Here is a 10709-nt window from a genome sequence, read left to right as displayed (position 1 = left end):
TCGCCTGGATGGGATGCAGTTTATGGATCCATAAAATGAATGACCGGCACCATTTGTCCACTAAGATCCTTTTGTGTAAGTCATGATAATACCCCAAATAAGATTACAGGATTTTATACTTCTGGCATTTTAAAAAGTCAGAGTACTCCTCTCACTTGCTGCGTAGATTGTACCATAAGCTAAATGAAGTGTTAATGGAAACTAGAGGACAATTCCGCAATAGGAGACACTCATGTCAACCTGTGGCTCAGTGTGCGTGGAGGAGTTTCGTGGGCTGTGGGCAGCTCCAGAAGCACAGTGAGGAGCATACAAACCGCAACCAGGGCATTCTGCACTTCTCTATCAGTGGAAAAAATCCCTGCTATCTGAACTGGACAAACTGTTCTATAAGAGTCTATCTGAGAAAAGGCAGAATCAAATGTGTGACAACATACCAAAATTGACATACAAAAGTAGCATTTGATTGGAGAGACAATTCACAGCATTTTATTCATTAATCAATTTCATTCCATAAAGTGCCATATTGTTCCTGGCACCTTTAATACCACTGTCATTATTTCCCTTGGAGAGGGCCATGCTTTTAAAAAACCTGAGTTGGATTGCCATTGTTTAACTCTAAAATATTTTACCTTACCAAAAAAGCAACCCCTAATCAGAAGAGAAACAGAGGAAAAGACTGAGATTTGTAGAAATTGATTTGCACCAGAAATAATTCACTGTCCATAATCTTTCAGGCTGTGCTTTTACATGGAGACTTTTTTTGGGGGAAGGGGCTGTTTCTCATATATGTCTGCTTAAAACATATAATAGCATGCCCTACTGCAGCGAATTTCAACCACTGTGCCGCAAGAATTTTTAAAATGTGCAATACATTAGATTGTTAAAGAGAGAAAAAGACAACAGCCAACTCAACAATAGCTGTTTGGTTTGAATGAATCAAAATTATACCTATTTTTTTTGTGAGATCGGCAAAAAAATCTATTTCTTGGTGTGCCACAGAATTTTAGCAATTAGTTTATGTGTGTCACGAGATGAGAAAGGTTGAAAATTGCTGCCCTACTGTATCACGCAAGGAAAGTAAGGCCTCTTCCCTAAAGAACAAGCAGGTGGGCCTAAAGGTGACAAAGTCATTCTACCGGGTTTCGGGGACAGAGTCCATGACCCTCCTGCCTCAATCAGTCAGTAGTAATAAGGTATAATGAGGTGAGTGGGAGGGAAAGGCAGTAACCAGCTGGATCACCCATGAACTAGAATCTCTAGAACAGGACTATCGGTGCTGGAATAAGCCAGAGCTGCAGGCAGACATCTACAGAACCTGGAGAAAGGCACTGAGAATAGGAAAGTGCGAAAAAGATACAGGCTGCCCACCGGGGGACCCACAGAAAAGTAGTGCTACCAGCCAGAGACAGTCCTGTGCTTTCCTTTGAGACAAGCATACACTATATGGGTTCTCCAGTTTTCACATAAAAATTGGAATGATACCAGAGAGTGAAATTAAAGTTTCCCTCCTTTGTTCAATAAATACTGATAGAACACCTGTGTGCAAGGCAACGAGGCAGGTGCAGAAGGAAAACTAAAGCTAAGATGTGGTCTAAGGAGTAATCTAGTGGTAGCCGTCAGACCCCTGCGCCCTGCAGAGCACCATGTCCAAGCGGCCATGTGGAGGCAAGGCCCACTCTGGCTGGCAGGATAGGGAGGGCATTCTCCAGTGCCCTCCTCTGGGGTCAGCACGGCCTCCGTACCCTTATGGAGCTGCCCTGTTTCAGGCACTTGCTATCTTCCTATCTTTCCTGGTAGTGTGAGAAACAGAAGTCTGAGAGGATAAGATCTTGCCTCACTGGTGCTAATAAACGTGTGTAGAATTGATGTGTTGTGGACATGTCATTCCATCTTGGTCCAGAAAGGTGGGAAACAGCCTGGGAAAGGAGAGCTAAGATGGAGGTGGTATGGGTAAGGTGTTTTAGTCAGAAGGTGGGAGCAGAATATGCCAACAAGCAAATTTAGCACATGGCTTAAACCAGATGGTAGGGAGAGGCCACCAGCACAGCCAAGGACTTCAAGAAGGTAGCTGGAAGTCCTCTTCCAAATAGGTTAGTCTGCAGCACTGGAAAGCTGATACCTTTTCCTGTTAGCTACTCAAGCCCAACCAGAGAGTATGAAATAATGAATAACTAGAGGGTCTTAACTTTACAGAAAAGAGAAAGATGGAATAAACACCCCGTCTACCCCCAAATAAAAGTGAGGTGGATGTCAAAGTGTAGAGAAAGCTTTTAGATATCTTCTTTAAGTGTGCTTTTGGCGTTTCGGTCTGTAAGCAATCAAGATGGAGAGGGAGGCTATCCCAAAGAGGAAAGTCTGCAGGAACCACAGTAGTTGAGCCCGACCATTTGTGATGCCTTTAGACCTAAAAAAAGAAGAAACAATTTAGCCACCAGAATTTTAATGTTATGGTTTTATAGAAATTATTGTCTTCTATTTTTTTTAAAAAATGTACTACTTCTATCTACTTTCTTTTTAAAAAAAATATTTTAAAATACATTTTTATTGATTTTAGAGAGAGAGGATGGGAGAGGGGAGAGAGAGAAACATCGATAGAGAGAAACATCAGCATCTATCAGCTTCCTCTTGCATGCCCCCTACTGGGATCAAGCCTGCAACCCAGACATGTGCCCTGACCGAGAATTGAACTGGCGACCTCTTGGTGCATGGGTCAGTGCTCAACAGCTGAGCAATACCAGCTGGGCTTATCTATTCTCATTGGGTTTATTTTGCCATTTCCTCCAGCTTCTTAACTCAAATGGTTAGTTCATTTATTTTCATTTTTCTTGTGCGTTTAGGATGGTACATTCTTCTCTGAGAAGCAGTCTGGCTACGGCCCAGAGCACTGTATTATAAAACTGCTTCTCACATGATTCTGATGAGTGGATGGGATTAAACAGCACTGGCGTGGCTTCAGAGCCAGTGTTTTGAAGGCAGGCCAGAAGTGAGCCTCAGCTTGGCCAACTAACAGCTGTGGCCCTGGGCAAGCTGCTCATTCTCGCTCAGAATCAGGCTCCTTGCCTAAAAGATAGAAAAGAGGCTATTTATCTCGAGTTTGAGATGATTCACGAGATAACAGACACAAAGTGTTTGGTAAAGGGCTTGGAATATAGTAATAATAAACACCTGTAACTAAACTGCTTAAAACAAAGCTCAAAAAAATGACCCAACTAAAGTGAATGCTTGCTGTAGTCTTGTCTGTATATAAAAAAATCTCACGTGGATGACTTTTAATTTAAAACAAAATTCAAATACAATATATGTAAAAATGATAGACGGTTGAGCCTTGAACAATGCAGGGGCTAAGGGCATTGACCCCTCCAGGTAGTTGAAAATCTGTATATAACTTTTGACTCTCCCAAAATTTAACTACAGTTGGCCCTTAGTATTTGCAGGGAATTGCTTCCCGGACCCCCTGGAGATACAGAAATCAGAGGACGCTCAAGTCCCTTATATAAGATGGCGTAGAACAATGCAGTCAGCCCTCCACATCTGCAGATTCCCAACTGTGGACTGAAGATACTATTTTCAGTCAGCAGTTGGTTGAATCCACAAATGCAGAACCCACGGAAAAAACCCTGTGTTCTTCAAGTGTCAAGTGTAATTTTCCACACTAACAAATTAAAGGAGAAAAATCATATGATAATCTTAATAAATGCAGAAGCAGCATCTGATAAATTTCAACATCCATTCTGAATTTAAGTTCTCAGCAAATGTAAAAATACAATGGAACTTCCTTATTCCAATAGAGGAGATCTACACAAGTCTAGAAAAACATGATACAAAATGCTGAGAGCTTTTCCTTTGATCAGGAACAAGGCAAGGATGCCTACTATCACCATTTTTAGTCAACACTGTATTGGAGGTACTAGCCAGTGCACTAAGGAAAGAATCATATAGAAAAGATATACAGAAGTGAAAGGAAGAAACAAAACTGCCTATAATTCTAGACGCAATTGTGTAACTAGAAAATTAATGGAATCTACAGATGAACTGTTAGAATTAATAAATGAATTCAGCAAGGTCCCTGGCCAATAGATACAAATCAACTATATTCATACATTCTACCAGCAAACAATAAAAAAAGGGCCAGGATGTATGAGAAATTCATGTTCATGCAGTGTTACTTATAATAGTAAATACTAGAATTAAAACTCCATCAGAAGAGGAATTTGTTAAATATATAAATACTAAGGCACATCCATATAACAGAATACTGTGCACAAATAAAATGAATGAGACAAACTTATAGGTATAGACATGGAAAATTAGACACAAGAAAAAAAGTGACAGAAGAGTTTAAATCTATATGAATATATATTATGGTGGCTATAAAGTCAAACATATAGCCCAAGCTTATCTCTGGTTAAAAGGAATTCACCAATACCTTTTCATTGCTGGATGGTACGATTGGGAGACTACAAATGTATTACATGTCTTCGTGTACTGACTCATTCACTTAAATTCATTCATTCATTCATAATTCAAAAGGAATGTTTATTCTGTTTTATAGTGACCACTGATACATTTCAACATGTCAGACCATAAAGAAATGATTTCAAGAACAAAATTATAGTGCCCTAACCTCTCCACGCCTGTTCTCCCTCCGCCCTTCAAAGAACTGGATAGGAGGGTGCCCATGAGACTTTTGGTTTTCACTAGATGCTCCAAACTGAGAACAAAATAAGTGTCAAGTACTCCAACAATGTGAGTCGAGGGGCTGGACCACACACCTCCAAGCTAAGATTTCACTGAGAGGCTGAAGAGGCCACTGGAAAGAGGTCCTAGTGCTGCAGCATTTCCTATCACAGGTCAAGCCCAAATAACAGCTTCAATAGAACCACTTGGAGAACATGACACAGTCCGCTGCAATTTGGGGGAAGGAATTAACAACTGACTCAAAGTTGAAAGATTGGCCGGCTTGCATGGTGGGTACATGGCTGCAGTGGGAACAGCACACACTTGCAGATTTAGCCCACTGATGGGACAAAGAAACTGGTACTGTGAGCCATACGGATCTTGGGATGGGCACTGGGCGCGGGTGGGCTTAAAAGACCCTGGCCCAGAGTCTTAACTGAATGGCAGAAGAGATCTCAATAAAAGGAATTTCCCCAATCACAGATCCTGAGGGGAAATGGCAAGTGTCATGCTGGAGGACGTGTCTGAAGGAACCATCAGGGGAACTGCGGAAGGGAGATCCCCAGTGATGGGCAGTTTCCCAAAATCCACCAGGGCCCCTCTGGAGAGAAGAGCCAACGCTGGGTACACAACAGCCATAGCACCCAGCTGCCTGCTCACAAGACAGACTGTGCCCTGTTGCTCCAAATTACTCCCACCACCTCAAGGGGCCACAAGCAGCTGTTAGTGAATAGGGGAGAAAGGTGGAAGATAAGACATTAAATGTCTTTTCCCCACAGCAGGCTCCTGAGCCCCAGCTGGATGAGAGCAGACATTGTGAAATAGAGAAAAGTTTAATAAAGAGATTGGACTAGACTGGATAATATCACAAGGAAAACCTATGAAACTGCTTCAGATTTCATCCAGGGCAAGGGTGGAAGCTAGACAACAATCTATACGGTGAGTTTATTTGGAGAGATGTGAGAAAGAAGAAAGCTGCTTTCTGCTTCTCTCCTGGAAAGTCCAGTTTGTTTAACCAACCAGAAGACAGAGTAGCATAATCTACTTAAAGCACTTAGCAGTGTCTGCCATAGTGTGTACCCAACAAATATTATTTTTGAAAATATGTTTTGATTGATTTTAGAGAGAAGAAGGTAGAGGGAGAGAGAAATAGAAACATTAATGATGAGAGAGTCATTGATTGGCTGCCTCATTTACACACCCTACTGGGAATCGAGCCCAAGACCTGGGCATGTGCCCTGACCGGGAATCAAATCATGACCTCCTGGTTCATAGGTCGATGCTCAGAGAAGAGCCAACACTAGGTACACAATGCTGAACCATGCCAGCTGGACAACAGCAATTATTTTTATTATTAAAATACAGTAGTTAACTGCATTTTCCACTTTTATACAGCAATAATACAGCAACAATAGGGGTGAGAGTTAATCTTAACCAGAAAAAAATCAATTGCAAAGCAATTTGGCATCACTATAACCATCTCTTTCATTACACCATACTTTCTGTATATGCTACATGAAATACAAATGTAAAGAGAATCTTTTCTAGTACTCTCACACAGTATTAACCTGCACTGGCATCTGCTAAGTGGCATTTAATCAAGGGGCTTTTAGCTTGCACTGCATCCCACAATGATCTATTAAGCTTGTAAAAATACATATTCCCATGTCTGAAACAAGGCCAACCAGATCAGGATCTCGTGGGTGTAGAAACCAGGCTTGTATATTTTGGAAAAGCTCCTCAGGTGACACAGTTGTAAAACTAGGATTGAGAATCATCAGCCCTGGTCAGTAACTAAACTCGGGGATAATACAGAGAATTAAAAAAGAAAAAGAAAAAAAAAAAAAAAGAAAAATCATCTAAATTAAGTAACTGATTAGCTAACACAAATGAAATAAATTCATTCATTAAATATTTATTGAGTACTCCCTTCTGGGTAGGCTCAGTATTAGGTGTGGGGATTCAACTCTACCCTGAGAATGCTCTAAATAAGTACATGAATTATTTAAATGTGGCTACTCAAATTAGATACCAAGAGAAAAGTGACAAATACCTATTAAAAGCACTTACTTGCACAATACCATGGCATACAAAGACTCTCCCACGTGAATCAGCCAGGCAAACCAATACCTGAAACAAAAGCCAGCCAGGTTTAAGGTGAGGGTTATCTGCTCATGAAATCTAACACAGAAAGATCGAAGAGACAGGTGCTTGAATGTGAACCAGCACCACTCTTAGATATCTACAGGTAACTGCGGGCCTCCCAGGTCTACAGTGAGACTGGAACTGCAGGGTCCACATCCCATTTCTGCACCCCTCCTTACCCATTGTGTAGAAGGCTGTGATGATGGTCCACCAAGTACCGGGTGAAGGGGCCCAGAGGCCCTAGGCTCTGATAAGGAATGCTCTGAGGCCAGAAGACAACCCACTGGAAGAGAACCAGAGGCACACAATACCTGTTAGGTCACTTAACCTTTAAAAGACGGCATTTAAAAGACAGCATCATACAAGCTCCATATATTTTCCAGGATCAACTGTACAAATGGTTTCTTTCCTTTTGCCTGTAAAAAAGAATGTATATGCTTAGGTTTCTGAGTATTTAACCTTTAAAAGACGGCATTTAAATTCCATCAGCATTTAAATTCGGCCAGCGGGACCCACTCCTTGCCGGGAACTAAAGTTCCCTTTCATCGGATAAAGGTTAAATCAGCAAACGTTTATTTTTGAGAGAGGCTATGAAATAATCCTGATTCTACAAGTACAAGAACAGACCAAAGAAACTCTGAACAAAGTCATCTGGGGTTCCACTCTTGACTTCTATTTTCTAGAAACTATTCTAGTGGGAGATTTATGCTGAGGAAGCTATGTGATTATCAGACTCAATGCCCAGGTTGGATGACTTCTCTTCTTAACGAAGTCTACCAAAACATTATTTTATACAGTTTATTAACAAATTTTAAGAGTTTATGTGCCTTGCCTAGCTTATTTACTGCAGGAACTATGGCTTGGGCCAAAGCCCCATTTGTTACAATCCCTTTCTCTTCTTTCACTTTTTCTACCTCTAAAACTGGGACTGACCCACTGCACAGAATTGGAAAATAAGTAAGATCCGGTTTGGGAAGTGCTAATAGCAACCACTTAATCACATAAGGCTTTTGTAATCTTACTAACTTTCCCTCAGTCTCTGTGTTGTAACCTCTGTCACTCTAGGCTTCTGAGAATAATTAAGTCCCAACAGCCCTAAAATTTATTGTCCCCTTCTGATTTCAACCCAGAGCAGTAGTACTACCTCTCCCCTATGTTATTACACACCTAAAACTTAAATAAAGCATAAAACATCACTCCATCACTCCAAACCAAGGAGAACACGATGGGCAGCATCTACCAGCTACACGGTATCCCGACTTGAAGCCACCAAAGCTTTCCTCCGCCTATGTCCTAACTAATCAGAGATGCAGAATCACACGACAGAAAGGCGCCTTCGAGGTTCCCCAGTCCCACGCGGCCATGTCCCAGACGGGGAACCGGGGCACAGGCAGGCAGTCGGCTCTCACAGCACGCGCGGCGGACACGACCAGCACGTGTCTAATCCTCGGTCTCCAGGGTCTACCGGGCAATATCCAAATGGTTTTGCCTTCATTCAAAATGACACCAACTCGGCCCACAACCTTCCTTTCCAGTTTTCCCTGATATCTCTTAAACGAAGTCTGTCGGGCAGAGAGAAGGGCTTCGCCTCTCAGAGAGACCCGGCCTTCTCGGCTCCGCGTCCAGGCCGCAACCCCGGATCCCCACTGCTCCTTCCTGCCCGTTCAGTCCTGCCTTAGACCATCCTTCAGGTTTATCTCGTTTTCCGAGCACTTTTAACTGCCTCGGACATTCAGCTTCGGAGGCCCTAAGCCTGGCTTCCCGCGTGAGCTCTCGGACTCGGGTGAATCGGGTAAGTCGCAGCAACCGCGGAGCCCAGAGAAGGCAGCGGCGGGAACGCGTTCCCGTAGAAACCCGCCTGGGAGCCGCCGCACTTCCGCTTACTCCGGTAACCTCGGCAACCGCCCGGCGCGCACGCGCAGGCCCCCGCTCCCACAGAGCCCCTCGCCCTCCGAGGGCGGCGCGGGCCGCGACCAGGTGCCCTGCCGGGTCCGTCGCCTCACCGCGAAGTAGCCCAGCGCCAGGGCCGTGACCAGCGAGGGCAAGGGTCTGGCTGTGCGGAAGTAGGCGGTGGCAGCCCCGCCGGCCTCCGTCTTCGCCGCCACCATTTTGAAAGGTGGTGTGAAGAGCCGCGCCCGCCCCCGCGTAGGGAAAGCCGGAGTAGCCGGTCTCCCGGCGCCGGGAGCACCTGCGGCGGCGCGGGCGGGCGAGTGCGCCTGCGTCTTTTTCCAGGCTCCAGCCGGCTCTCCCGCGGCTCCGAGAGCGCCGGGGCCGCCTGCGCCTGCGCGACCGGCCGGCTCCGCCCGCGGGCGCGCGGACCGCGCGGAGTGGGCGCTCCCCGCTCCCCCCGCAGCCTTTACCGTGTAGTAGCCAAAGGAGAGGGTGATGATCGTGAACCAGATCAGGCTGCCCCTCTGGAAGTAAGCCTCGTCGCCGGCCGCCTTCCCCATGGCTGCCGCACGTCCCCGGGAATGCGCGACAGGGCGCCGCCTCGCGGGGACCGAGGCCGGGTCGGAGCGGGGCGGGCGAGCGCGCCTCCCGCCTCCCGCCCCCCTTCTCCCCCGCCTCCTCCGCCCGCCGCCCGCCTCCCCCTCCCGGGCGGGAGAAGATGTGGCTTCGGGCTGGGGAATCCCGACGGCGACGGTCGCGGGCTCCTGGCCTGGAGGGCCGGGCACCGTCTGCAGGGTGGACCCCGCCCTCAGAGCCCCTGTCCCGCTCTGACGATGAAGGTGCGGGAACGTGAGGTGCTTCAGGCACAAGTCCAAGACCCGCGGCTCTAGTTTGTGAGCTCAGCTCGGCTGTGCCCTGCGGGAAGCCACGCGCTCCCTTTTCGTCAGACGCGAGCTCAGGGCAGCTGCCCACCCGCCTGCCCGCAGCCTGCCTGCCAGCGCCCTCCCCACGCGGGACCGGGTCGCTGCCGCCCTTACCTCTGGGCGGTCTGTAGCTGTCCCCTCTGGTCTGTAGCTGTCCCCTCTGGTCTGTAGCTGTCCCCTCTGGTCTGTAGCTGTCCCCTCTGGTCTGTGGCGCTGTCCCCTCTGGTCTGTAGCTGTCCCCTCTGGTCTGTGGCTGACCCCTCTGGTCTGTGGCGCTGTCCCCTCTGGTCTGTAGCTGTCCCCTCTGGTCTGTAGCTGTCCCCTCTGGTCTGTGGCGCTGTCCCCTCTGGTCTGTAGCTGTCCCCTCTGGTCTGTGGCGCTGTCCCCTCTGGTCTGTGGCGCTGTCCCCTCTGGTCTGTGGCGCTGTCCCCTCTGGTCTGTAGCTGTCCCCTCTGGTCTGTGGCGCTGTCCCCTCTGGTCTGTAGCTGTCCCCTCTGGTCTGTAGCTGTCCCCTCTGGTCTGTAGCTGTCCCCTCTGGTCTGTGGCGCTGTCCCCTCTGGTCTGTAGCTGTCCCCTCTGTAGCTGTCCCCTCTGGTCTGTGGCGCTGTCCCCTCTGGTCTGTAGCTGTCCCCTCTGGTCTGTAGCTGTCCCCTCTGGTCTGTGGCGCTGTCCCCTCTGGTCTGTGGTGCTGTCCCCTCTGGTCTGTAGCTGTCCCCTCTGGTCTGTAGCTGTCCCCTCTGGTCTGTGGCGCTGTCCCCTCTGGTCTGTGGTGCTGTCCCCTCTGGTCTGTAGCTGTCCCCTCTGGTCTGTAGCTGTCCCCTCTGTAGCTGTCCCCTCTGGTCTGTGGCGCTGTCCCCTCTGGTCTGTAGCTGTCCCCTCTGGTCTGTAGCTGTCCCCTCTGGTCTGTGGCGCTGTCCCCTCTGGTCTGTAGCTGTCCCCTCTGGTCTGTGGCGCTGTCCCCTCTGGTCTGTAGCTGTCCCCTCTGGTCTGTGGCGCTGTCCCCTCTGGTCTGTGGCGCTGTCCCCTCTGGTCTGTAGCTGTCCCCTCTGGTCTGTGGCACTGTCCCCTCTGGTC

The 10709-nt window shown here is 47.5% G+C and overlaps 1 protein-coding gene across 3 annotated transcripts; it reads right to left on the bottom strand.

Moving 5' to 3' along the window:
- Positions 1 to 422: 422 nt before the first annotated feature.
- Positions 423 to 9282, bottom strand: TMEM254 (transmembrane protein 254). 3 transcript variants are annotated; one of them, XM_087824128.1, is made up of 4 exons: positions 8826 to 8930; positions 7002 to 7105; positions 6748 to 6858; positions 423 to 2404 (listed from the first exon to the last, which is right to left on the bottom strand). In XM_087824128.1, the coding sequence occupies exons 1-4, from the start codon at positions 8928 to 8930 to the stop codon at positions 2284 to 2286; spliced, it is 441 nt and encodes a 146-aa protein (XP_087680254.1). In that variant the 3' UTR covers positions 423 to 2283. The 3 variants fall into 3 exon arrangements, with proteins under 3 accessions (XP_087680254.1, XP_087680255.1, XP_016051015.2); XM_087824129.1 differs by lacking the exon at positions 8826 to 8930 and adding an exon at positions 9183 to 9282 and having other exon boundaries at positions 424 to 2404; positions 6748 to 6807; XM_016195529.2 differs by having other exon boundaries at positions 424 to 2404; positions 6748 to 6807.
- Between the last annotated feature and the right edge of the window lie 1427 nt (positions 9283 to 10709).

The sequence above is a fragment of the Miniopterus natalensis genome, chromosome 14 (genome assembly GCF_054644295.1).
Source record: "Miniopterus natalensis isolate mMinNat1 chromosome 14, mMinNat1.hap1, whole genome shotgun sequence".
In the NCBI taxonomy this organism is placed as follows: domain Eukaryota; kingdom Metazoa; phylum Chordata; class Mammalia; order Chiroptera; family Miniopteridae; genus Miniopterus; species Miniopterus natalensis.
The sequence above is the reverse complement of the archived record's forward strand: the minus strand, read 5'-3'. Positions and strand labels throughout refer to the sequence as shown.

Coding starts and splice junctions, on each gene's coding strand:
- TMEM254 (XM_087824128.1), bottom strand. CDS start 8,930: ATGGTGGCGGCGAAGACGGAGGCCGGCGGGGCTGCCACCGCCTACTTC. Junction 7,106..8,825: donor TGGCGCTGGGCTACTTCGCG/GTGAGGCGACGG, acceptor GTTCTCTTCCAG/TGGGTTGTCTTCTGGCCTCA. Junction 6,859..7,001: donor CACAGCCTTCTACACAATGG/GTAAGGAGGGGT, acceptor TTTCTGTGTTAG/ATTTCATGAGCAGATAACCC.